This window comes from Scophthalmus maximus, chromosome 11 (assembly GCF_022379125.1).
Source record: "Scophthalmus maximus strain ysfricsl-2021 chromosome 11, ASM2237912v1, whole genome shotgun sequence".
Classification (NCBI taxonomy): Eukaryota; Metazoa; Chordata; class Actinopteri; order Pleuronectiformes; family Scophthalmidae; genus Scophthalmus; species Scophthalmus maximus.
Window position 1 is genome coordinate 14,203,379 of NC_061525.1, and position 26,002 is coordinate 14,229,380.

At 43.4% G+C, this 26,002-nt stretch overlaps 1 protein-coding gene across 1 annotated transcript in view; it reads right to left on the reverse strand.

Moving 5' to 3' along the window:
- si:ch211-286b4.4 overlaps positions 1–26,002 on the reverse strand; it is a 53,011-nt gene that overhangs the window by 16,334 nt on the left and 10,675 nt on the right. The window contains exons 20-70 of the mRNA XM_047335450.1: positions 25,626–25,774; positions 25,343–25,511; positions 25,090–25,224; positions 24,761–24,913; positions 23,801–24,002; positions 23,518–23,658; positions 23,217–23,402; positions 22,881–22,952; positions 22,588–22,714; positions 21,964–22,097; positions 21,475–21,672; positions 21,079–21,228; positions 20,392–20,571; positions 19,400–19,516; positions 18,174–18,323; positions 17,910–18,062; positions 17,400–17,615; positions 16,947–17,051; positions 16,247–16,391; positions 15,893–16,104; positions 15,551–15,769; positions 15,319–15,425; positions 14,516–14,669; positions 14,006–14,105; positions 13,612–13,784; positions 13,179–13,415; positions 12,835–13,022; positions 12,192–12,312; positions 11,672–11,822; positions 11,357–11,496; positions 10,976–11,122; positions 10,592–10,714; positions 10,009–10,164; positions 8,900–9,016; positions 8,624–8,785; positions 8,225–8,443; positions 7,759–7,929; positions 7,293–7,427; positions 6,405–6,620; positions 5,486–5,664; positions 5,134–5,236; positions 4,850–5,008; positions 4,512–4,674; positions 3,416–3,519; positions 3,149–3,328; positions 2,817–3,032; positions 2,362–2,541; positions 2,070–2,261; positions 1,463–1,612; positions 1,249–1,352; positions 493–695 (exon numbers count right to left, since the gene is read on the reverse strand). Coding sequence (XP_047191406.1) covers positions 493–695; positions 1,249–1,352; positions 1,463–1,612; positions 2,070–2,261; positions 2,362–2,541; positions 2,817–3,032; positions 3,149–3,328; positions 3,416–3,519; positions 4,512–4,674; positions 4,850–5,008; positions 5,134–5,236; positions 5,486–5,664; positions 6,405–6,620; positions 7,293–7,427; positions 7,759–7,929; positions 8,225–8,443; positions 8,624–8,785; positions 8,900–9,016; positions 10,009–10,164; positions 10,592–10,714; positions 10,976–11,122; positions 11,357–11,496; positions 11,672–11,822; positions 12,192–12,312; positions 12,835–13,022; positions 13,179–13,415; positions 13,612–13,784; positions 14,006–14,105; positions 14,516–14,669; positions 15,319–15,425; positions 15,551–15,769; positions 15,893–16,104; positions 16,247–16,391; positions 16,947–17,051; positions 17,400–17,615; positions 17,910–18,062; positions 18,174–18,323; positions 19,400–19,516; positions 20,392–20,571; positions 21,079–21,228; positions 21,475–21,672; positions 21,964–22,097; positions 22,588–22,714; positions 22,881–22,952; positions 23,217–23,402; positions 23,518–23,658; positions 23,801–24,002; positions 24,761–24,913; positions 25,090–25,224; positions 25,343–25,511; positions 25,626–25,774 — 8,063 coding nt within the window. The remainder of the gene's footprint in view (positions 1–492; positions 696–1,248; positions 1,353–1,462; positions 1,613–2,069; positions 2,262–2,361; positions 2,542–2,816; positions 3,033–3,148; positions 3,329–3,415; positions 3,520–4,511; positions 4,675–4,849; positions 5,009–5,133; positions 5,237–5,485; positions 5,665–6,404; positions 6,621–7,292; positions 7,428–7,758; positions 7,930–8,224; positions 8,444–8,623; positions 8,786–8,899; positions 9,017–10,008; positions 10,165–10,591; positions 10,715–10,975; positions 11,123–11,356; positions 11,497–11,671; positions 11,823–12,191; positions 12,313–12,834; positions 13,023–13,178; positions 13,416–13,611; positions 13,785–14,005; positions 14,106–14,515; positions 14,670–15,318; positions 15,426–15,550; positions 15,770–15,892; positions 16,105–16,246; positions 16,392–16,946; positions 17,052–17,399; positions 17,616–17,909; positions 18,063–18,173; positions 18,324–19,399; positions 19,517–20,391; positions 20,572–21,078; positions 21,229–21,474; positions 21,673–21,963; positions 22,098–22,587; positions 22,715–22,880; positions 22,953–23,216; positions 23,403–23,517; positions 23,659–23,800; positions 24,003–24,760; positions 24,914–25,089; positions 25,225–25,342; positions 25,512–25,625; positions 25,775–26,002) is intronic.

Below are 26,002 nucleotides of genomic sequence, written 5' to 3' on the forward strand. Positions count from 1 at the left end.
GGATGTGCCCCATAAAATACTACAGTATTCAATGTTAATGCAGTCAACATCAAACTAGTGTCATTAACTAGACATATATTCAGGTCTGCTCAGAAGTCTGCACCATTACCTGCTTAGTGTGTTCCAGAAAACTTATTTTAATAAACAGGCAAAATCAATTTCAAGCTAAATGTTTTTGAAATGCATTAGATTTGAATTCTACTTGCCCCTTTCCCATATATTGCTTGGCTTATAACCTCAATAGAGTTTGAAGATGATTTTTGAACAGACCACATCTTGCTGACATATCAGACTGGTCCATTTAATCCAAGTAAAAAGCCCACACATTATAAAAATATATATTTTCAAGTTACAAGGTAATAACAATTTGCATAAGACATTTGGGAGAGACTGAAAGAAGTACTCGTTGTTGATAAAACAGAACTGTGCGCACTTCCAAAATCAGAGTAGGAAGATTTAAAACTGAAAATTCATAAGAGCAGATGTTTTTACCCAGCATGACATGGGAGCGCATCAGAGAACTTTACTATTGCAGGCTTGTCACAAAACAGTCCAGGGGGGCAGAGTGGGCACTCGCCAACTTCCTTCAGTCCTCGGGAGATGGAGAGAGAGCCTGTGGGGCAGGGGAGAGGATAGCCAGTGCCAGAGGGGCAGTAGTGGCCAGAAGGGCAGAGATGGCTTCTAGTAGAATTCCCCTGAGAAACAGGAAACATTGAAAGACATGACAAGTCTAAGGCATTAAAAAAGTCATGAAAAACATGGTTATTTCATTTTCTAGGAGGGAGGTCATATGTTAAGGAAAGTTCTGCTTCGTAAAAATGTAAAACGTTTAGGAAAGGTTCAGAGCTCACTATAGGCTGAAATATTTATTGCACACCACAGTGATAAAGTGCCCCAATGAATATAAAACCTAGAGCCTTCGTCAAAGAGGGATCAACATGTGATGTGGAAGGGTTATGTAGTCATCACAAAATCACATATGCATCTGATCGGCATCATGGCAATATTATCATTTGATTTTGTAATGTTATGTATGAAGTTGACACTGATCTCTATTTGGAATATAGAGGAAAACTTATGGAGTAGCCAAATCATTTGGTTTTATTACAATCCACCAATGAGATGGGACATTTTCATATAAAACAGCATCACCGGCATCACTAAGAATAATTCACTGTGGTCAAGGACCAGTCGACCAACATTGACAGGTTATGCACCCACAGGGGGGACAGAGAACAAGAACAAAACCTGATGGTCAGTTGAGTTTGGGCTGCTTGATCCAGCAGGACAGTAGTATCCTGCTTCGCAGAGTCCTGCGGGCTGGGACCGACCAGGCTGAGAGCAGAACATCCCTGCAGGAAGCACCAACAGAAATAAGCTATCATCATAAATATGTAAAACACACTGTGATGTAGGGTTTAGGTTAGGATGATGTGAAACAAAACATTAATCCTGTCCATACCTGCAGGGCAGGGCAGGCAGGCATCAGGACTGGAGGCTCCGAGTCGGCTCTGCACAGTGCCAGGTGGGCAAGGAAACTCCAGTCCTGAAATCAGTCCTGCAGGACAGTAGTATCCAAAGGGACAGAGGGCAGGATGTACAGTACCTTCAACTGAACCACACAAAAGAAGAATTAATGAACACAGGCGATGTCTGATTAGAGCAATAAAATGAACTCCTCCTCACGTGTCTCACGTCTTTGAGAAGATACGACGGCCCAATTAAAAAAAACTGACTTTGACTCTGGAAAATCAGTTGTCAGTTAGATAAGTAGAGACAAAGAGAGGGGTGACTTCCACTCGTGGTCCCCATTTTACCTCAAGATGCATCATCTCTGCTTCAATTAGCAAAACTTTCCAAATGACTTTGGACAATCCCCATGGAATGGGTGTGAATTTGTTGTTTTCATTAAACTGTCTATGTCTAGAGCAACTCATTGAAAACATGCCTTGCGGCTGTGCTGCATGCTAATCTAATGTGACTACTGGTGGAAAACAAATTGCGCTGTAGCCCCCCGTGTGTTGAATCGCAGATAAGTGTTGTAGCTGAAGATAATCCACGGCTCCTACTTTGACAGTAGGATCCTGGGGTACAGGTGGTGCAGTCGTCCTGGTGTGTGTTCCCTTCGTTAGAGCTAAATGTGCCTGCAGGGCAATGCATGGGGGCTGGTGTCCCACTGGGGCAGAAGAATCCAGCCGGGCACAGAGCTTGATCTGCTCTGCTAGAGCCCCAGCCGCAATAAAACCCTGCCCAGCAATCACCTAGAGGACAACGTGGAAATGAAAATGGAAAATATTATCTTTAAGATCCACCAAATTCAACACTCATGAAAAAACTTTTTCTGTCTTTTATTCCATGTACCTGCTCTTTTCCCCTTTTGGCAGAAAATCCCCGGTGGACAGAGAGATCCAGTGCTGTTGTCCGTCGGGTTGGGCACCGTGGCTCCCATCAGACAGAGAAACCCAGAGGCACACAACCCCGACGGCTCAACCGATCCTTCGGACCCACAGAACTCACCGGCTGGACACACTAGGCACTCACCTGCAAACACAGACTGACAGCTTGGACCCCAGGCCTAAAAGCAAAACAAGCTTCTTACCAGGTGCCATCAATCAACATGGCAGAGACGGGTGCACACTGCTGTGCATCAGTAGATTCCTGCAGTAAATAAACCAATAACTTACAGGAGGATCCTTTCAAGAAAAAAAAAAAAGTTGAAATTGTTTTATTCTACTTTGGACAAGTCATATTATCTCACCTGACTTTTTTTTTTCTTCTTTTGTCTGAAGGAAAATCTCTAAGGTTGTGGGGTCTACCTGTGGTCGTGAGACCCTGGTTGGGGCTGTAGGTGCCTTTGGGGCAGGGGAGAGGACGACTGTCTGGACTCTCTCTGGGACAGAAGTAGCCAGCCGGGCAGAGCAGCGGGCTGGACACTCCGGTGGAGCTCCCCCTGGTGGGGCTGTGACTCAGGCAGTGGAACCCAGGAGGACAGGGATTACACTCTTTCTGGCCTGATAACTCCTGGAACCAGCCTGGTAAAGACATTCAAACAGTGAGGAAATCTTCAGAGAGGCCAAGGGGATTTATACAGCTCAAAGAAAAGCTAGTAATGCAGAGTTATTTTCACACAGTAAAGCTTCTTGTTTACCAAGAGGGCATGGCTTGCAGTCGTCTTTGCCTTTTCCTTCAGTCTCATTTCGGAAAGAGCCAGCTGGACAGGGTGAGGGTACGCGGCTGCCCTCAGCACAGTAGTGGCCTGCTGGACAAACACTTCCAGATGCACTTGACAAAGGAGTAGCAGTATGCGATCCCTCTAGACAGTAGAAACCTGGAGAGAAACACGCTGCAAAGCTACTCTTATCAAGTAGGATAAAGCATCCCAGTAACATACCTAAATCCCTCTTATATTTCTCACCGGGCAGGCAGGGTCCAGAGACTGCGGAGAGGCCGGTCTCTGAACAGTAGAAGCCAGGACTGCAGCTGCGACACTGAGACTCATCTTCAAGTCCACTCTGCTGGCTGTCAAAGGACGCAAACATTTTAATAACTGCTCATCACAAACGTAATTGCATCTAATTTGCATAAGAACCGCTCAGTATTACATTATAGAGATCACTCAATGCCACTACATTAAATCATTACTACTACCACTACACACAATCATTGAGTCATTTTTTATACTAAGAATGAATTAAGTTTAACAATGATATTTACCTGCTAGAACTTCTGTGGATTTGATGTTAAAAATGTAAAATATAAGAACTAGTTACATAGAGAACAATATTTAGACTGGACACAACATAGTCGCCTATACAGTAAATATAATTGTTCATGGTAAAGAGCGATGCAAGGGATTTGTAGGTCAAAAGAATATAGTATATACACTCACTGCAGACCTTATTAGGAACATCTGCACACTCTCTAATTTGTACACGTAACCAATCAGCCAATCACCTGGCAGCAGTGCGGTGCATAGAATCATGCAGATACAGGTCAGTAGCTTCAGTTCATGATCACTTCAAACTTCGAAACGAGGAAAATGTCATCTAAGTGACTTTGACTATGATGGATCTGGATATGTGCCGAGGCTGTTAGTAGAATGAATCCATGACCTAGACCAGCCTTCAACCAATCAACAATCGTTTGAATGCCACAGCTTTTAGCTGAGTAATGCTGCCGACCATGTGTATCCCATGTATAGTGCGCCCTGTCGACTCATTCTGGTTTCTTGAACATGACAGTGAGTTCAGTGTACTGCAGTGGCCTCCACAGTCACTCTGGGATTTAGTAGAACAGGAGATTGGCAGCATGAACATGCAGCTGACACATCTGCAGAAATAATGTGATGCAATCGTGTCAACAGGGACTGGAGTGTCGAAGGAAGGTTTCCATCATCTTGTGGAATTCATGGCACAAAGAGCTGAGGCTACCCAGCACTAGTATGGTGTTCCTAATAAAGAGCTCGGTGAGTGCATGTGGTAGTGTATATAGACAACGTGCAGGAAGTGCACCTGAATGTTCCTTTTGGACATGGTTTTGGCACAGCGGTCCCCACAGAGCAGTAGAACCCAGGAGGGCATGGGGATCCAGTCAGATCATCTGAAGGCGAAGCTACGGAGGCTCTCCCAAAACATACGAACCCTGCAGCGCACGGCCCACTCGGGAAAGTCCTCCCTTTAAACATAACCAACATGTATCGTTCAAGCAAGGCTTTCAATCACCCAAATAACAGTGCAGGTGTTCAATTCTAACTGTTTCTGGGTCACACTGCAGCTATCCACAAGATAGATGTCAGTGAGAAATACACAACAAGCAAATGACAGGTGTAAGGGCAGTGGATGCATTATACCGGTTTCTTTACAGTACAGCCCAGGGTCACATGGTGAGCACTGCCATTCATCAGCCAGTCCTGATATATTTCCATAGGTCCCTGCTGGACAGGGACGATGATTTGCTGATGCACCGGGACAATAAAACCCTCTCTCACAAACAAGTGGAAGGGTCATTCCTGTTGTCCAAGATAAGATTCCAAAGGAAATGTATTTTAATTTCTATATGTATCTTTGTATCTGTATTTTTTTTCTCAGCTGCTAATGCTTAATCATTAAGCAATTTTCCACCCATCGACTTTACCTTGATCGTGACAATAGAAACCAGCAGGGCATGTCTCGCAGCTGCTCTGGCCTCGTCTGTGCTGGTAGCTGCCTGGGAGGCATGCTGTCGGTCGCACACTGCCCTGAAACCGACCATTAAATTTCATTAGACGTTATATCTAGGAAATAACATGCATCATCAGGAGTAATCGTGGTGCAACAACGACAGTGGGGAAGGACACAGCGCCGGAAGAAGTCTGAGACAGTTGACTTGCAGCACACTTGTCATTACAGAATAAGAACCACATCTAAGGATGCATGCAGAGGCACCCCATGCAATATTCAGCAACCATGAGTGACAATAGCTTAAAGACTTATACTGGATGGCTGACCTTCTCACAATAATGTCCCACTGAGCAGATATGTAGTTGTGGTCTGTCAGAGCTCTGTCCCTCAGGACAGTAATAGCCTTCTGCACACTGGCCACTTGGCTCAGCTCTGCCTCTCGGGTGGCAGTAGTGACCTGGAGGACACACCTGGCAAGCCTCAACTGTAGCTCCACCAAGGGAACCTGGTGCGTGGCACACAGGATACATTTCAATTGGAAATGAATTAGTTCATTCTGTTGTGAATTGTTTGCAATTCTGTCTATACATCCACGTGTACACGTCTGTCTGATGAGAAAAAATTAAAACAAATCACATTTTAAGTTGGGGTAATGGAAGCATTGAAACGGATAACAATGTTAATTCAATGCAAAGTACATACCAATTCGCTTATCAGTTTGTAATTCATAACCATACAAAGGTGCTACAGCACATTTTAATAGGATTCTAGTTGTGCCCCGTGAGACATGAATACAATTACATGATTAAACCACTTTGTGACTGAAATTATTCATAAGTGCCCAAGGGAGAGAAGAAAAAGGATTCAGCATAAGTTCATGTTTCTCCACATCACTGAACGGCAAAGACAGACATGAGTTCATGTGAGGATATTAGCAGGAAAATCTGTGCAACAAAGGGGATTAAGCATTGTATTTCTCAGTTTGGCGTTGTGTCTGATTACTCATTCATCATTAATTCATGAGCGAAAAAAAGGAGGGGGGAAAACTCACTCCTCTCTTTCTTTAAAGGATGTAGCTCACAGCTTGTTTTAGATAATCAAACAGTTCACATGAAAAAAAAATCTAGTACATTTTATTTATAAAGCTCTTTTCAAGCTACTCAAAGACACTTTACAGTTAAAACACACTTAAAACAGATAAATCAAACACGTACAGCTATATGAAAAAAAGTAACAATATCTCACTTGTTATGGTTCCAGGAGGGCAGGGCAGAGGAAGAGGAGTTCCAAGGGGGCAATAGTGTCCAGTGGGGCAAGGGGAGGCATGGGGGCCTAAAGAGCCTTTCGGGCAGTAATATCCTGCAGCACAGGGACCTACTGGAGCATCTAGACCCGTCTGGTTACAGTGAAAGCCAGGCTCACAGGGCTGGGGGTAGGCAGAACCCAAGGGACAATAGAAACCTAAAGAATAGACACAAAAACTATTAATAATACATCACATACTGCAAGACCAAAATACCAATGAGGAGGATTACAGCTCAAATTCACACAATCCCTCGACTGAGAGAGGATTTTCTCAAATCCTGAAGTTTTTTATTCCCGCATCCCCATTTTCTGCTTGTATTTACTGTTAAGTCGCCAGATTTCTTATCCATCAGGGGGCAGTAATTACTCTGTTGAGAGAATTTAATTCTGCGCCCTACTGGTCTGACATTCTGTTTTTATGCGCATCGCCACACGTCCATTTCTGGGGGAGTCCAACAGGTCTTTCTTTGAAGATTTTAAACCCCAAGAATGTGGTCCATCTGCAGCATTTACATAAGCATTAGCGTCTATCTTGTGCCGCCTTCGCTGAGTTACTGTACCGTTAAGATAGTTTCATTACAGAGTTTTCTCTAAATCTCAATGTTTTCGTGAAACTAACTAACTGGGCGTCCATTTACCTCTGTCTACATTTCTGTAATATTTTTTATGTGTCGAAAACAAAACCAAGGTGAATTGGTATCAAAGCTGGAATTTGCCACACATACTAAACACACACTGGAGATGACAGTAGATTTGACTACCATGTCACGAGCACAAAGATATCGAAGACAAAGTATCACTTCAAGTTCACTGGTAGGATTTACCCACCCCTTGGGCATATGTCTCCTCTGTAGGAGGTACATGGATAATGTGGACTCTTGAGACATGGCGGGGGGTGAGTCACAAGATGGTCTGAATCTGCCTGCGGCGTTGTTACCACTTCCATCCTCGTAGAATATCTCCCTATAATAGCACGGCAGATAAAAGCATCAAAGATGTTTAAGTCAATATATTTGTCTCCTATGCAGGAAAGCAACAAGGAGCCAATCTTCTCTTTGTACAAGTTGATTCAACACTTTTGACTATCAAGGGTACAACAATCTTTGTATAACGAAACACTGAAAGGCAGAATACTTCAGGGGAAGGACAAATTGAAAGCTGGTGCTCTGAGGGACATTCATCACGTCACATAAGGTTCTGTTCTCTGGTTGAATAGTTCAAAGAAAGCAATGTACTGTTCTTTCAGCAGAAGCATTCATTGTGTAATTACAAAGCGAAGAAATTCACGTTTTACCAAAATGACTGGAGTTATTGAAGGAGGACAGATTGTGCATCCAGAAGGCGGTGGCTGTCTTCATGGTAAAAGCCTCCAGTATTTCATGAAGGCAGCTGAACAGAGAGGAGTTGGCTCGAGGCGTGGGGCTATCTGCCCCTCCAGAGCAGAAGAAACCTGCAAAACACAGACCTAAACCAAGGAGGAATCATAAAACAGTTTGCAAGCATGGATTGATTAAATATCTGATAATGTGTGAGCTTAGTCTGATAATCAAACTAAAAGACCATTTAAATAGAAAAAAAAAAACTGATGTGGGCAGAGTTTCAGTGATCTGAAGCCAGGTTAATGTGACGTGCGTTACTCCTGAACCTGTGCTTAGTTGGGGTAAAACATTAGGTGTTTTACACAATTGGCCCTATAGACTCCTTAAGCAGTAATAAGCGTGAGTGTCCTTGATTAATGGAAACCTGCTGAAATCTCCCACCTGTTGGCTGCGAGGCTCCAGGACTGAGGCAGTATTTCCCTGGGGAGCAGGGCTGGCAGTGAGATGGGGAGGAAGCTCCAGGCTCTGGGAGATAGCTGCCAACAGGACAGGGTTTTGGTGCCCCACTACCCTGAGGGCAGAAGTGTCCCAGAGGACAAACATCTCCATAAGGCTGGGAGATGGGAGAAATCTCGGTGGACCCCAGGGAACAAAAATGCCCTGTGGAAGACAATGCAATTAGAAATGTCACTGACAACACTACAGCATTTGCAATGTAGGAAAAAATTAACTGTGTGATTCAGTGGAAACTGGCTTAAAGCAGCAGAGAAAAAAACACACTTTCATGCTGTAGCTCAATTCTCTGACAGTTTATCCCAAGGTGAAGATAGATTGTCAGACCTGGGTGGCAGAGCCCTGACGGCTCTGTCAGAGCACTGCTGTTACAGAAGGAGCCAGGGGGGCACGGGGAGCAGTCGCTGAGGGACGTCCTGCCAGGTGATGGACCGACATGGCCCGCTGGACACGGAGTTGGCACAGATGAACCCTCCGTACAGTAGAAACCTGGGCAAGGTGGTGTGTCTAATTTAATATTAACCTTCAGGTTACCTTTGTTTCTGTGTGTACAGTTTATTGTCTACAAATATGAGTAGACAAGTGTTCGTTTTTTTTAATTACCCGCTGGGCAAATGTTACAAGCCGACTGTCCAGATGAATCCTGGAACGTGCCAGGGCTACAGATGGATGGCTCAGCACTACCATGTGGGCACACGTGGCCAGGTGGGCACTGGCGTCCTGCGACACAGTCAGATAAAGAAATGTTCAGACTCATTCCTCCTCCTTGTTGTTTACAATGCAAGCAAAAGTAACGTACATGTAAAATTGTGTATTCATATAATTTATTCTATAAGTACACCAAGGTGTTATTCATGGAAAAAGAAGAATGGATTCGTCATTCCCAGTGTGGTCGGAGGGAAACAAAGCAATGAATGAAAACAGGGACTGCTGTTCGTCCTGAACATAAATCCTGTGGGAGGCGAGGAGAAAGGAAAGCAGCCTCAGCAGCAGGTGCCCTCACTCTGAGAGCAGTGAGCTGGAGACTATTGATAAGTTGGGGGCCATTTCATGCTCAAAATAGCAAAACGTCTTTTCAATGAAAGGTGAATAGGGGATGAGGATGACTTTCAAAGAATCTGTAGGTGTACCTGTAATATTGGAGGAGGAGGGACGCTCATTCCAGGAATAAAAAATGACCTCCATTGTATATGTATATGCACAGTTAGGTTAGTCAAGTGACACTCTCTCCAACGTTGGTAATATTTAGTTTTACAGGAAAACTGACAGATGAGGTAGAAAATTTGCCAACTTCTTACACTAAACAATCTAAAACTAGTTGAATTATTAGAACATTCTGCACAAATCTGACAAAACTGTTTGTTTTGGTTTTCAAAGGACAACAACAAATGACACATGGAGAATGGTGATATTGCTAATGGCACTGCAACTGTAAGTGTCTTTATTTCATAGCAACACAAAATGTGCAATATCATTCATATGTAAAGTTGCACTACTTTACAAATGTTTGCAATGAGTAAGTTAAGCAAGTAAAATTTGGGTCCACTCTTCCAAACTCATTATTTGAGCATGTGTTGGCCAACTATTTGAAAGCTAGATTTACTATTTACAGTATGTGGTCAAACACTGTAAAGAGGGCAAAAGAAAAAATGATGAAGTCTTAAGACTACTGTGGTTAAACCGGAGCTGAGCCCTGGTCATGTTTACTGTACCTGGCTGATGTCCAGACATTGATCCTGGAGGACAGAACCAGCCCCGGGGGCAGAGGAGGTCAGCAGAGATCTGAGCCCATGAGGGGCAGTAAGATCCTGGGTAACAAGCTTCACAGTCAGCTTCTGACTCAGCTCCAGACTTCCCCAAGAAAGTGCCTAAACGGAGAAGACAAATTGTCATGTGAGTAAAAATAACCTCCCCTCTATTTCTTTATGTCCTTAACACCCACACAGAGTGTGAGAGAGAAAGAGAGGGAGTGAGAGAAAAGGAAATAACATAGTGTCATGTGTGTGTGCCAAATATGTCTCCTTTTAATTCACTTGGTTAAGCAGCTGTCTGACCATTATGACAGTTTTATTGGACTTCCATTAGGTTTTACAGCCTCCTCGTAAGTTTGGGGGGGTTTTATGGCACTGTACAAAACCTTTAGAGGCAATGCAATAAAAAGTGAGAGGTCAGACACAGCTCTTTCAGGGAAATGACAGGGGACTTTCATGTAAACCTCTGTTCAGCAACACATTCATGATACAGGAATAATTGTCACTTCCGCCAGAGTTCTGTGTGGATGTGTTGGTTTCCTACCTGGAGGACAGGAGCTTGGCTTTGCACTCCCTCTGGGACAAAAGTGGCCGGCAGGACACACATCACCATGGAACTGACCCAGGTCTGAATTGCCAGTAAGTGGAGATGGAGATGTGAAATCTCCTGTAACTGAGACAATGGACCTTTATTGAATGCATCACTCATTAGGTTAGCAAGTGAAATAAAAGGGCAGAACCATTTCCTGCAATCCAAAGATGAAAAATACGACAAAAGTGCAGTGCGAGAAAATGGTGCAATGGTGAAGCTCGGTTTGCAAGCTCTTGTTTTTTTATACCACAAATAAAATGTCTATAATAAGCAGTTGTGTTTGTTGCCATGCATTTATTCACACTGCATGAAAGGCAAGAAGAAACAGCCTGTTACCTGTGATATTACCCCAAGGTGAGGCTGTTGCAGATCCTCCTGTGCAGTAGAAGCCGGGGTCACAGGGCCCAGATGGGGAGGAGAGGCCAACCGTGGCACAGTAATGGCCAGGCAAACAGGGTCGACATGCTTCGTTGGAAACTGCCCCTGATGACCCAAGAACATAACACATATATGATTTGAAAGGTAAGACTGGAAGTAAAACATGGTATGAATTACTGAGAAATTAAGTATTTTCACTTCCCTTCAAGGTAGGAAAATTCTTTCATTACAAAAATGCATACTTAACACCATCAATAACGTCGGTTAAATTATTCTATTATGTTCAAATGTCATAAACGGTGTATCTGTGTAATTATGCGGTGTTACAGTATATGTCACCGTCAATGGAGCTGAAGGTGCCTGCAGGGCAGGAAACCTTATAGCTGGTGCCCTTGGGGCAGTAGGACCCTGCAGAGCAGCGGCCTCCTGTTGGGCCCTCCTCTGGCTGGGCAGAAACCGAACCATGGATACAGAGGTAACTAGGGGCAAAGAAACAATGAAGACAGAGACGAGTGGGAGGGGCATATGGGATGTAGGAAGTGATAGACAGAGACAGGGCAAAAAGGATGTGTAATTACAGAGACAGAATTAAAGACAACCAGGATGTCGTATCTTTCAAAGTCTGTCGGTGAACATGATGAGGTATGTGTTTACCCAGGAGAGCAGACCCCAGTGGGAGTATCCAGTCCAGGGGAACTGCAATATTTCCCGGGAGGACAGAGCTCACAGTCCGACTTATTGGACAACCCCATCTGCCTGCTGAAGGTACCAGCTGGGCACGCGAAGGCAACACCTGACTGCGTTCCTGTGGATTAGCATATAATATCTACAGATGGTCGTGGACGAAACATAACAGAACATCAGCGAGCTATTCAAGATCAGGATGCTGTTCACCATTCTCATCTTGTAAATGCTCAATAATGGCCATTGGCAAAATTAGAAAGCCAATTACTGTTATAACCATTTGTTTTGTGTGTCCTCGGTAGTTGTCACTCAGGAGTACACACACGAAAACAAGAAGAATGTTAAATAACATTTCACATGCAATACAAAACATCATTAGTTAATTAATCAATCTCACTGACCCTGCGGCACCACTTGTGTCCCATATATTCATAACTGATTATACATTTGTCATGAATGTGTTTAGAATAGCTGCACTCTTGTATCCTACCTGCTGGGCAATAGTGTCCTTTAGGACACAGCATGGGTGCCTGAGTCCCAGACACATGCCCAGTTTCGGCATCCACTAGGATGGGACAGTAAAATCCTGCTGGGCATTTAACACACTCTGCCTGTAGAGGGGTAAATTACACACATCATTTTTTTAATACACAGCGCAAACACAAAATTATGACTGCAGATGTTCATGGATATAAACAGACCAGAACATGCTTGTGTTGGATATGATAAAAGCTAAACTATACGCTGTTTATAGTACGCAGAGGTGTTGAAGAAGATGGGCCTGCTGGAACATTATCTCTTTGGTTCCCACACAATGTCTAAATAACGCACCCTCACAATAGATTGAGTACTTATCTTTTATAGGTCATAAAGATTTAGTCAATAGCACCATTTTAGATTCAGGTTTAGATTAAATCAAGGTTTAGATTAAATAACTACTTAGAGTATTTTAACATTAAAAGATTTTTCATTCCAGTATGTCAAGCCTTATGCTGTGTAAAACAGTAGCACAGTGGCTGCAGGTAATTCTAAGAAGTTATTATTAATAAAGGTGCAACCAGTATTTTTATTTAATAGGTGCACTGTGCACTTGAAACTGCAGGATATATCAGAATATTACTTATCTTCCTCACCTGTCCTGGTAAATCCTGGTAGGTACCTGGCAAACAGGATACCTGCCTATCAGTTCCAGGCGGGCACATGTTTCCAGGTGAGCAGGGTATAGAGGCCTGCTGGTTACTGTTGTCTCTGCCTGGACAGTAAGATCCAGCAGGACAGATATGAGAAGGGAAAGAGAGCCCTCTGGTGACACACAGGAAACCTATAAAACAAAAGCAACACGGTGAAGCAGTCACAGAGTCACAGACACTGTACAAGGGTATTAACCCTCCATAAATAAAGATGTGTAATGGAATCTTTATCTTCTGACTGATAAACGACACATACTTAAACACTATTGTGCTGAATTAGTGCCAACCTGGGGGACAAGGCAGGCAGCTGGAGAGATGAACGTTGCTGGTCTCGTTGCTGTAATATCCAATGGGACAGGGCAGTGGTGCTGACGAGCCCTGGGGACAGTAATGACCTTCAGGACATCTGTCACCTGTCTTCCCTCCATCCTCTGGTGTGGGTGACGAGGCCCCAGAGAAGCAGTAGTACCCAGCATCACACTGGCCTGATACAACACCCTTCCCAGGGGAAGCACAGAAGGAGCCTGGTTCAAGTGGGGGGGGAAAGTGAAATTGGGTGAAATGAAAAACTGTCTGAATTCTAGTTGAGACAATCCCAGCTATACAATTTTTTGTAATAAAGCATTTAATTACCACTTACTGTCAAGGTCTCTCTAAACCCTGTAACAACTACTTACTCTTACCGAAGCCCAAATTCATTAGTAGTAAATGGCGTGTGACCTGGAGGGCAGGGCAAGCAGTCCTGAGGTGTTGCCATCTGAGTGCTGGGGTTGATGGATCCAGGTGGACACGGGTGCTGGTGTTTGGACCAGGTCCCAGACAGGCAGTAATGACCCACTGGACATTCATTACTCCCTGACGAAGAGCCATTACTACTGCCAGGACAATAAAAACTATCCAGACAAAACAAGAAAGGACTTTGTTCGTGCTGGTGGTGGTAGCAAATTGTGTCTCTCTTTGTAATAAGTATGCAAGAAAAATAAGTTGTGTGCATGAATATCCAAAACATTTACTGGATCTATATTTACAGTTCCTGCATAATCCATCATGTTCGTATGCGAAAGTGTGCATGTTTACAGTGCAGAGTGACTGTGTGGCAGATAAGCCAGTTTACCCCTGGGGACAGGTGCTGCAGTTGGCTCGGCCATCCTCAGTACTGATGGTTCCCTGGGGGCACTGCTGAGGAGTCACAGAGCCCTCAGAGCAGTAATAACCTGGTTGTGTGAAGACAAGAGTCAAGAAAGAGATGCACTCACACACACACACACACACACACACACACACACACACACACACACACAAACACACAGGGACATGCACATATCACTGGGGACAGAGTTCGATTTCTAGTGTCAACACAACAGCTGCTTATGTTACGCCCTATTAACTTGAATGAGTGTTTTGTTTGCCTTTTCACCATGTGGGCTCTGGGCTCATGTAAATTGTAAAGTTACTTGTGTGCTTCACAATTCCCATTTTCTTTTGTAACTCCTGAAGTAACATGCAGGATTTGTAACATGTTTCAAATTTCCTGTCTAAGCAATTGGCATCTGATTACATTATCCTCATGTTTGATTCTCATAATGCATTTCCTTTCGATATTTCTCTCGTTCACTCTTAGAACCTTTTGGGCAAGGTCCTCCACGGCTGTCTCTGAAAGGAGGGTCAGGACGATCTGCACCCCCCAGACAAAAGAAACCTTCCCAGCATTTCCCTGAAGGCGCTGAGAGCCCCAGAGTGTCGCAATAGTAACCAGGGAGACATGGCTGGCAATCCTCCTGAGAGGGGAAATGAGAGAAACAAAAGATGAGAGGGAGACAAAAACAGAGAGGCTGTTAATAAATGAAAGTAAGAGAGTGCACCACATTGCAACATTGATTTTTTATTAGATATTGATTGCTTAGACAATCAAAAAATCCAGACAACATATAAACATGAATCTGCTAAATATTATATGATATTTATAATATTTATTTTTAAATTCATTACTATGAAATGTTATTTTTTCCCTTCTCCTTTCAAAGGTCTGTTTTTATTTCACAATGACATTTTCCCTAATGCCCATTTCATCTGTAAACAAAACCAGTTCCCAGCTATTTGTGATATTGTCTGTTACTTTAGACTGAATATATATTTTCTTTCTTTTATTCATATTATCAATTATATCCTGTCTTATTGAATACAAAATCTAGAATTGTGCATGTACTGTTAAAAGAAATATACCGTCCATACACACATTTCCAAAACACAAAACAAAGGGGAAAAAACAGACGGAAAAACAGACGGAAAAAAATGACGGAAAAAAATGACGAAAACAAAATATGACGAATCCATTTCAATTCCATCCGGGTGTAACTCTGAGAAGATAGATGTCTCGCCTGATCATTGGGAAGGACATATCTGAGTGGGATGGTGAGTCAAAGTCACCTGGGAGATTAATGTTGTGAGGTTAGAGGACGTTCCACGTGGACAGGGCAGAGGATGGATGGAGGCCTGGGGGCAGTAATGACCTGCAGGACATGGCCCTCCCTCTCCTGGTGAGAGAGAAAGGGAACACAGCAGCTATTTGTCAACCATCTCGTCATTATACAAGACTATATTTTTCCTGAATTCGTCAACATGTAGGGCATTGTCGGTTACGTATTCCATGTGTGTTTACCTGCATCCTGTGAGGCAGGCTGTGGAGAGGTGTTTCCACGTGAGCAGTAATATCCTCCATGACAAGGTCCAGTGACAGCTGTGCCATTTCTGGAAGAGCAGTAATGGCCACCGTCACACTGCCTGCACTGAGAAATGGACCAGTGGCCTGGTTCAGGACCATAAGTTCCCTCTGGACAGCCTCTCAGGTCAAATCCAGTTCCTTCTGGGCAGTAAAAGCCTGCAGGTCACAGACCACACACAAGGAAATGCATAAAGGATCAAAAAAAATGAATTATCTTGTCCGATACATTCATAACAATAGCATTCAACTAAAAATAAGTACAAAATTGAAACCACAAACCGGCAGGGCACAGGTACAGCTTGCCAGACACACAGTACCAGCCTGGCTCACAGGGTTCACACTGAGTAGCATGTGTGACAGCAACGTATGTCCCCGGATCACAGGGCACAGGCTGAGCAGTTCCCTCTGGGCAGAAGTAACCCTTAGGACAAGGTCCCCCTGTAATTCCATCAACAGGGGTGGATGTGACGGCTCTCTCTACACAGTAATATCTGCAGGAGAAATATGAGAGCATGAAAAGTCTTCAACAAGTACATTGAGTACTTATATTATGAGCACCGGTGATGGCTATTTTTGAAAATTAAGTGATAAATGGCTTGGAAGCATCATGTCTATTTAATCAGTCTGATGTACCCCCCACTGCAGGGTCCACTATGTTTAGTGAGGCCAGCAGAGTCACAGTAAAATCCTCCCAGACAGGGTTTGCAGTCCTCCCGGCTGCGCAGGCCTGAGCTATTTGACCAGCTTCCTTCAGGGCAGGCCAAGGGAGCCGTGGTGCCTAGAAAGATTAAAACAGATACCGGCAAAACATTTCAACTGCAGTTAACACAGGAGTGTGCGGATGGAGAACTGCTGAGAGGAACGTTGTAGTTATGTGGTGAAACACACTACACTGTGAGCAGAACATAAGAGCAGCTTAAGAGTGAAACACTCATTGTTGAGCAACTCAGGAAAAGGCAGCGTGAACCCTAGAGCGGCATTTTTTAAAGCATGGGTCAGTGCCCTGAGTAAGAGAGAACTAGTGTAAAGATTAATTTGAAGAACACAACATAAAAAGTTACAAGATGAACATTGTCAGAACTTCCTGTATGCCACCAAATGGTAATTAGCATGAATAAAACATTTTAGCCCCAGAATATTAGAGAGTAAAATGTTAATATCCTCACACAGTATAAATTTGGTTATATTAGCCTATTCAAAAAAAAAGTTGCATCAGCAATGCAATGAAATTTGGACCCTCCTCTGCAACTTAAAATGTTCATGCATCAGCAGTGGCAGAATCTAAGCAGCTACAGGTGGCTGCCTGCTTATTAAAGGCGAGCAAGCAAATAACCTGAGGGGCAGTATTGACCAGGCGGACACAGGGAACCTGAGAGTCCATCCAGTGGGCTGGGAGAGGATGCTCCCTCTCTGCACCAGTAACCAGCATGGCATGGTCCTATGGGTAGAAAAAACACACGACAATCAGTTCATGATGACATAAATACATCTGTGGCCCAATTTGCTAGCGACCACCAATTCTGAGTTCAACCAAATAAATACCAATACCAATAAAAACATGTATTCACTTTTAACAGTACAAATGCTGCAGTTTTGGCCTAGCTTTAGTACTTAAAGCAGACAGAAGGGAACCTAATTCTGAACAATACATAAACCCTTCAAATGGCATGAACAACAAAAATAAATAACATGAGAAAACTGCAGAGGTTTGTTTGTTGAACTACAGAAAATAATTGCCAAAAGTTAAAAGGAAAGAGAAGGAAGAGAAGCGATTTCTCTTCCTCACCTGCAGGCTCTGGCAGTCCCACAAAAGGACAGTACTGTCCACCAGCACATGGCATGCAGCTCGTTGAGCTGTCTGAGCGCAGTCTCGGGTTGAAGGAGCCTATAGGGCAGGGGTGTTGGTTCGGCAGGGCTGTACCTGCAGGGCAGTAGTGACCTTTAGGGCATGGCTTCGGCAAAGAGACATTGGCAAGACCCTGTCTCGAATCACAGTAGGAACCTTTAAAGAGGAGAAACGCGTATTTTTAAATAAGCAATTGTCAGTGTGGGAATGCACTGAATGCACAATGATGGAAAATTGAACACAGAAAATACTGTCAACAAACTTGAAAAGTGCAGTATAATAAATAGAACGCATGCATGTGAACAAGCCATCAGTTTCAATCAATAAGCAATTGCTGGGTTGCTTGAGAGCTGTTCTCAATATAGCCTGTTCAGCAGCACAAAACAAAAACAATTGTATGCTTCTGCTCAGAAGGAACGGGGGGTACAAAGGAGAGAGGGCAACTCCTACCCGCCTCACAGACAGTGCAGGCTTCCTGTTTCCCTCTCTCCTGGTAGGTTCCTGGTGGGCAGGGCTCTGGGGCTGCACTACCCTGTGGGCAGAAGTGGCCAGGAGGACACGGCAGAGCTGTGGCCACAGTCTGACCAGGAGGGCACCAATAGCCTATCAAGTGACAACAGACACAGTAGAGTAAAAGGATGGAGAACAGGTAGGAGCTTTAAATAAAATACTGCAAAGTTTTAAAAGGGATATTAAATCAATTTATGGACCGACCTTGACTGCAGGGTCCTGTCGGACCCCTGAGACCTGCTCCTTCACAGTAGAAACCCGCGACACAGGGCTGACAGCCAGCCTCATTGGTTCGACCTGGCACTGGTGAGAAAGTACCAGCTGGACACAACTCTGGCTCTCTTGAGCCCTCGGCTGTAGAGAGAAATAATCGGAGAAGGCTGTCATTCAATCATCTGCTCACACGTTGCCTTTGCATACCAATGCCTCCGCAGAATTATAGGGGCACTGTAGATTATACCAGGATGTCGTGGTTTGCACAAGGCAGCAGAAAGGACGACCCAAATGCAGACACAGACCAGGCGAGCCAGGACAGTTCAGTCATTTTATTAGAGGAGATATTAGAGGTTTACAGGCAGGCGGTAGCATGTACGGGGAAAAAACAAGTAACCAGACAGCAAGAACACAACTAAAGGAAAAGCATGAATGACACAACAATCTGGTAGTAAAAAGGCATGTGTGGCAGTTATGAATGGGTGATTAGGGAGCAGGAGGCTGCTACGGTAAGTAGTTGGGTTTGAGTAGGTGTAAGTCAGAGGACAACTTGTGCACAGAACTAACTCACTAACAAGATTAAACTGGGCAAGGGTTGGTATCTGACGCAGGATACACTGGGCAGAAAGTGTGGAGACACCCTACACAGGTCAACATTTTATCAACGGGCTGACAAGAATAGATTCCAAGATGACTCGCACTGATACCTATGACTAATTTAGAGTTAAATCCACCTGAGTCATAGTTGAAGCTATTTCAGAGTCTCAGTCCACCTAATGTACACGTCTTTGGTCTGTGGAAAGAAAACTTAGAGAAAACCCCATTGTTAAAGGTAATCAATTCATAAGAGTTGCCCTTTGAATTTAAATTAAGATCTGACAGGATGTTGCAGACTCTTATTCTGTGCAGCATTACATACACATTTTATAATATTTACTTATTTAATGGTTTCGGTTTCCCTCGACACCCTCGGCCTACTTCTGCTTAAGGTGACGATGTCCACCATTTCCTGTATAGGCATGTATAGATTCCTACAAAGACGTGGAATAACTCACTTTTTGCTCTTCAATACTGAGTTAATTATGATGCCCGTCATCTGTGGACCTAGTGAGATGTCCATTTCACCGAGCACCTGACTACACAATTATTCAAAGGCTTCAAAACTGTGTTGGCAAGTTATAGATAAAACCGCTCCAAGGCGATAAAGCAGGGCTTACCACAGTATGTCCCCGGTGGACAGATGCTGCCTGTTTCTCCATCTGTTGGTCTGGCCTCTGTGGCTCCACCAACACAGTAAAACCCAGGGGAGCAGGGGCCCATCGGCAGAGCCAAACCTTTTGAGAAGCACAAGTACATTTGTTGTATTTTATATATTCTCCAAATATTACAAGTTGAGTCGAGTCTGTCAACCCCTTCTGCAGAATAATGTGCCCCTTATGGCTCTGGAATCATACAGCCCCAGGGTTGTCCTTTCTTCACTTGCACTCTTTATATACTATATTGACCACTCAATAAAACACAGATTATATAATGTACATGAGTATTTCTCATAACCTTAGCATACATATTGTGGCCAGAAATAATAAAAAAAAAAGGTGCAGAAATTAAAAACCCATATATCCACCTGTAAATTATAATAATAGTTCCTCATCATCATGCAACAAAAATGCAAGTATATTTTTCAAATATTTATAATACTTTAGGAAAATATGGCTTAATAGATTTAGAATATATGGTAAAATGCACTGTCACTGTGTAAGACAATATACAGTCATATGCAGTATTCTACCAACAATTATGAATATATAAATGTAATGTAATGTAAAATTACATTTTGTTTTTCAATAAATTTGAATACATTTTTATTATATTGCAGTATAGTTTTCATTTTCATATTTCTCTTTTTATGTTTTATTATGATAGATTAGCAAATGTTAAACTGGGTCCAACGTAGCTTTAGCAGGCACCCTGCTGGCCTTGGGGTTCAGGTGCTGCACATGAAAAGCAATGTACCTAGTTTGGGTTTTCAGCCTTGGACCTCTATTGAATGTCACAAAGCCTTACTTTACAAACACATGTACCCTATGTACATTTTCACTGTTTACGAGGTTTAATAGGGAAATTATATGTGATATTAGATGTACATGTTAGTAAATCCTAATGTGGACTAATGAAAGGATTGGGTATTAAAGTATCAGTGTCCACATACCTGAGATGTTACAGAAAGCTCCAGGTGGACAGAGAAGGGGCTCTGAGCTACCCGAGGGGCAGTAAAAGCCCACCTGGCAGCGCCCCCCCGTTGAGGTGGCTGGACACAGACAGTTGGCGTTTGTGTAATTGTCCAGGTCAAAAGGCTGAGAGTTCCACGCTGCTGACACGCAGAACCAACCTGAGAGGGAAACAACGCAGCAGGAGCCAGAGTGGGAGACAATGACAGCGATGTACTAGTGCTGTCTGTCTCTGCGATATTTAGAAAATTTGTAATCCTGATGTATTCTGTAGCATCACTATAGACATTCATTCAGCACAGTGGCAAGTAAGAGGCTTAACATAGCAGGAAGACAGTAATTCAGAGCAAGGTGAGGGAGGTGAGTCATCAATGAGAAAAACACGTTCCGCAAACCAGGTAGCCACTGTTCTAATAACTGCCTGAGACTATGCATTTTGATGTTGACATATGAAGTCAGGCTGTTTGTACATTAATAAATAATATAGAGGGGGGTATTTATAATATGCTGTTGTTATTGAAATGCCAGAGTTAAAATGCATAATGAGAAGTAAAATAATCACTGATGTGGCTGGTGCAATTCTAACAGACACAGTCTCAGACTGGCTTCTTGGCCTCTAGAGACTGTATGAATCTTTGGTAGAACTAAGCAAAGACACTATTACTGACCAGCCTTGCATTTTCCAGACACTTTGGTCAGCCTCTCCTTCTCGCAGTAGTGTCCTGGGGGACAAGGCAGGCAGCTGTCCAGGCTCTGAGTCATGGGCTCTGGGTTGTAGTATCCACGAGGGCAGGGAAACTGGGTGGCATGCTTAGTTCCTATGTGTATAACACAATTCGATTTTAAACAAGTGGCACGTGCCATGTTGCCGTTTCAAATGCTATGATTATTTGCCTGTATTGTAAAAGTCAGAGAGGGAGAGTTCATCAAATCAGAGAAAATCTTTCGGTGCAACAAGGTGCTCCTCATTGGAGACTATGATAGATTCACAAGGTGGCAAAATTATTTCAGTTAATTTATGAAGACACACAACCATGACTGATAGTGTTTTCGGGTGCGTCTACCATCAGGGCAGTAGAATCCGGGGGGACAAGAGAACTCGGTGAAGTTGCCAGTCTTTTCAGGACAGTAGTATCCAGCAGGGCAGCGGGAACACAGTAACTGGCCGGTGAGGTTGGCGTAGGTTCCAGCTGGGCAGGGCACTGGGCCAGCACTGCCTTCGGGGCAGTAATGAGCTAGTGGGCAAAGACCTCCATCTGAGCCTGGAGAAGAAAAAACAATTAGATATGGCAAATTAGGGAGATTATGACTGCTAAGCCCTTAATGTGATAAACCCTGATTAATTCAGTAAGCATTCGTTCAACAGAACACCCTAACACATTCAGATCTCATGCATTTATCAGCATCTGTTTCTCCTCTATCTGATGCCTATTCGTAAGATTCACAAGAAGTTTACACCGCAGAAGGGATTAATGGAGTAAAAAGTTGTGCTGGCTGTATTCAATAACCACAATAATCACAAAAAGTCAAGTCTAAGCATTGAGCAACCTTACCTGTAGCTTTTGTATCTCCCCCAAGACAGTAGAATCGTGCCTCACATAGTCCAGATGGATGAGTGAGACCTGCAGTACCACAGAAGTGACCCGCTGGACATGGACTGCAGCCAGATATGTCTGTCAGGTGAAGACTGCAACCATATGCACATAAACATGTACAGTTACATACTGTAGTAAAGAAAACCATTGTGAACTGATAAGGGATGTGTACATAATCATCTCTGCCAAGGAGGGGGTTTTTTTTGTTGTCGTTGTCATAAGGATTACACAAAAACTATAGCACGGATTTCCATGAAACTTGGAAGAATCATGGGACATGGGCCAAGAGAGAACACATTCAATTTTGGCATGGATCCAGACAAAGGAGCAGAGCCAGGACTTTTTTTTCCTCACATTCTTTAAGATTGCAAGATAGGGCATTTTGGACATTTTCACCAATATCCCAGGTATTAATGCATGAATATCTTGACGAAAAAAATCAGGCATATTTAGGAGACTGATGTCTATGAGTGTGTGCAATTTGGTGCAGCTTGATTTAATTTCAAGGGAACTGCTGGGCCATGGCAGAGGTACACGCACCACTGAGTTCTATTCTAGGGCGTAATGTTTCTGCCCACCAACCCGTTAGAGTAGGTCCCTGGTGGACAGGGCAGAGGCAGACTGGTGCCCTCAGGACAGTACCTCCCCTTTGGACACGATCCTCCTACTCCTGTGCTAAAGTTGCCATCCGGGTTCGGAAAGTTTACACCTAGAAAAGTTTCACATTTTAGTTAGTTGCAGTCAACTTATCCTGTTTGCCAATACAAAGGCATTTTTAGAGTACCATGTCTTTAGATTAGCTAATATTTGACAGGTGGTTGACTTATTGTCTACTCAAAAAAGCAAACAACTGTGCTTGTATCATACATGTGTACCTGCTAGGCAGTAATAACCAGCCTGACAGGGTGCAGTCGGTTCAAACAGACCCCAGTCCTCACAGTAGAACCCTGTTAACAAAGCATGAAAATGGAGAGCAGTAAAAATAAGGCATGAAAAAAGTGTTTATAACAAATCATGTCACAACAGAAATTATACTGCCTCTAGATAATTGAATGTGATAAAACATTCAATTATTGCCTTTATTCAAATGAATTGGTTTCAACACATCCATCCAATAAATCACAAAGTCATGCATTAAATCCGATTCAGCTCACTAAACACTTCATGGAAAACTTCCTGCACTGATGAGAAATATGTGACAACACTCTCACCTGCTGGACAAATGAGGCACTGCTCCACTTGGCTGAGGCCAAAGTGAGGGCTGTATGTGCCGGGAGGGCACGGCAGGATGCCCTCAACACCACCACCAAGACAGTAGTGTCCTGCTGGACAGGGCTGAACACCTTCTCCTGACAGACAGTAGGTCCCTGTGGGACAGTCATCGCAAACCTCTGCTCCTTCATCCCAGAATAAAGAAATAAAAAAATGAAAAGCTGCCTGAATTTTATATTTCAAATTCTGATACCCCATATTTAATGCAGGTACCATGAGATGTTTCGTTTTTTCTTGTACCTGTAGTGTTTGAGTGAGTTCCATCGGGGCAGAGTACAGGGGAAGCTGAGCCCATGGGACAGTAATGTCCAACTGGACAAATTTCCCCCATCACGCCACCTGAAGGCTTTTGAGATAAGGCCCCTCCTGAACAGTAATAACCTAACAATCAGCAGATACAAAATTTTCAATCAAAATCTTTTCTGGCTATGTCTTTATTCTTTTCATTGAGTTGCTCTTGTGTCCCTTTAATGACAGAAGTATCAACATTAATATTTTGCTTTTCACTCATATATTGTCATACCCGCATCACAGATTCCTGTGGGCTGGCTCAGTCCAGTAGTGTTGCAGTAGAGTCCTGGAGGGCAGGGAATGCAGGAGGACAGGTTTTGGGCTCCAACAGTGTGGCTCCAGGTTCCTGCAGGGCAGGGGTGCTGCTGGGGGTGCTTGGTCCCTCGTGGACAAATGTAGCCCACGGGACACATACTGCCAGAGGCCACAGCCACCTGTGGGAATGTGGGAGTAATTGTCAGAACGTTGCAAAGTTTGAATGTTTTGGCTCTCAACATTTAAAACTTAAAGCTGTGGGCAGTTTGAGTTATTAGCTGTCATTCATTTCCCACGCACTGCAGCTTATTCAAAAACACTTCTTAAAAAAATTTATTGAACTAATGCCAACTTGACAAAATGTGTCTTTCTGAGTGAGAGGGAAATTAATGGCTGCCATCAAATTAAATACACAGCTTTAATTAAGAAAGCAGAAATGCTCAACTTAAAAACTAGGATATTTTTCTACCTCATTAAATCGCACCATGTTTTTCCCCCTCCCTCTCACTGACTCATATACTGCCACATTCTAACAAAACACAGCATTACCTCACTTGAGCAAAATTAGAAGCATAATCACAAGCACCATTCACAAGGGTACAAAACATCCAAGATTTCACCATAATCATACCATTCAGAGATCAGCATGGTAAATTATAGACTGGTTCCTGGTTACATTGCTGCATATGAAGAGTGAACAAAAATATATTCTAACAACAATTTAGTTATATGACATCAAAACATTGGGGTCAATGCAAATATTTTCTTCAGTGTTTGTCGAATCAGGTGATTGTATCAATTATTTCATTATCTGTGCAAAACCTCACACAGACCTGTATTTGTAGACTTCACATTCACTTTCATGAGAGTACCACCATAAACATCAGATAAACTGCTGGACACAGGGTTATCAAAGCTGTTATGTGTTACATCTTACTGGAGAGGCAGTGGAAGCTCCAGAGGTGCAGTAGTGTCCCGGATCACAGAGACCCTGAGGGCCAGAGAGACCGGCTCTGCTGCAGAACCAACCTGCCTCGCATGGCCGACAGTGCTGCACAGCATCGCCCCCAGGCTGGTCAGAGTAAGAGCCCTGAATAATCACAATGTACAATTTCACAATATTAACTATGTGAACTTTGATAGAGGGTAGACGAAACTCCTGATGCTACAGTGCAGAGATGAACATTACGGACTATGAAGACACGTAATAAGACTGAAGAATAGGGCTGAACAGCTGAATAGACATATTTTCACACAGATACTGACTGGAGGACAGGGGCGAGCAACTGAAGACCCTGGAGGACAGTAGTATCCTGTGGGACATAGTGGTGCCTGGGACAAGGCCGTCTGGTTGCACAGTCTGCCTCCCTGACACTCCACACATGACTGTGCACCTCGTTGCTGTGGAGGATTTATGGACAAGGGAATAACCTTGACTATGGTATCATCTTATCCTCTCATTTTAACAGCACACGTTCAGAGGAGCAGGAATTTGCATTCTGAATGGATGATTTCGTACCATCTGAAAAGTGCCAAGAGGACATGGTTGTGCCCTGAATGCCCCCTCCGAGGTAAAATGACCCTTTCCTGCTTCATTCTGAACAGGCGAAGCCGAGCCACCGGTACAATAGTAGCCAGGAAAACAAGGACCTGAAGGTGAGGTGTTGTTGAGACCTAAACAATAGAAACTGTCAAGCAAGGAAATATATTGGTACACAGAGTAGAGGCCTCGGTTTCACATAGTCCTCTATAAATCAACTCATGTCATAACAATCATATTGCAAAAATTAACTCGACGTTACCCTGGTGGACAGCTGACACACTCCTCTGGCCTGCTGAGGCCTGTGCTATTGCTGAATGTGCCGGGGGGACAAGGGAGGGGAGTGGCGGAAGCTCGAGGACAGTAACTTCCTGCCGGACACAAACCTCCTGTCGGACCATCAACTGGAGTCTGGATATATTCACAGTACATACATGATAGTACAAAATGTACTATGGTGAATAATGTCATTCCTCAAATGAATTTTAAATAATGGAATGTAATAAATGTAATTATTCTTTAGGCAAGTTTTTTCGCGACACTGACAACCAGAGATTTGAAAGGTTCCTATAATCTTTTTTGCAGTGCCTCTTTTAGAAAAAAACTAATCAGATAGAAAGGAACCTATTGTTAATTTAA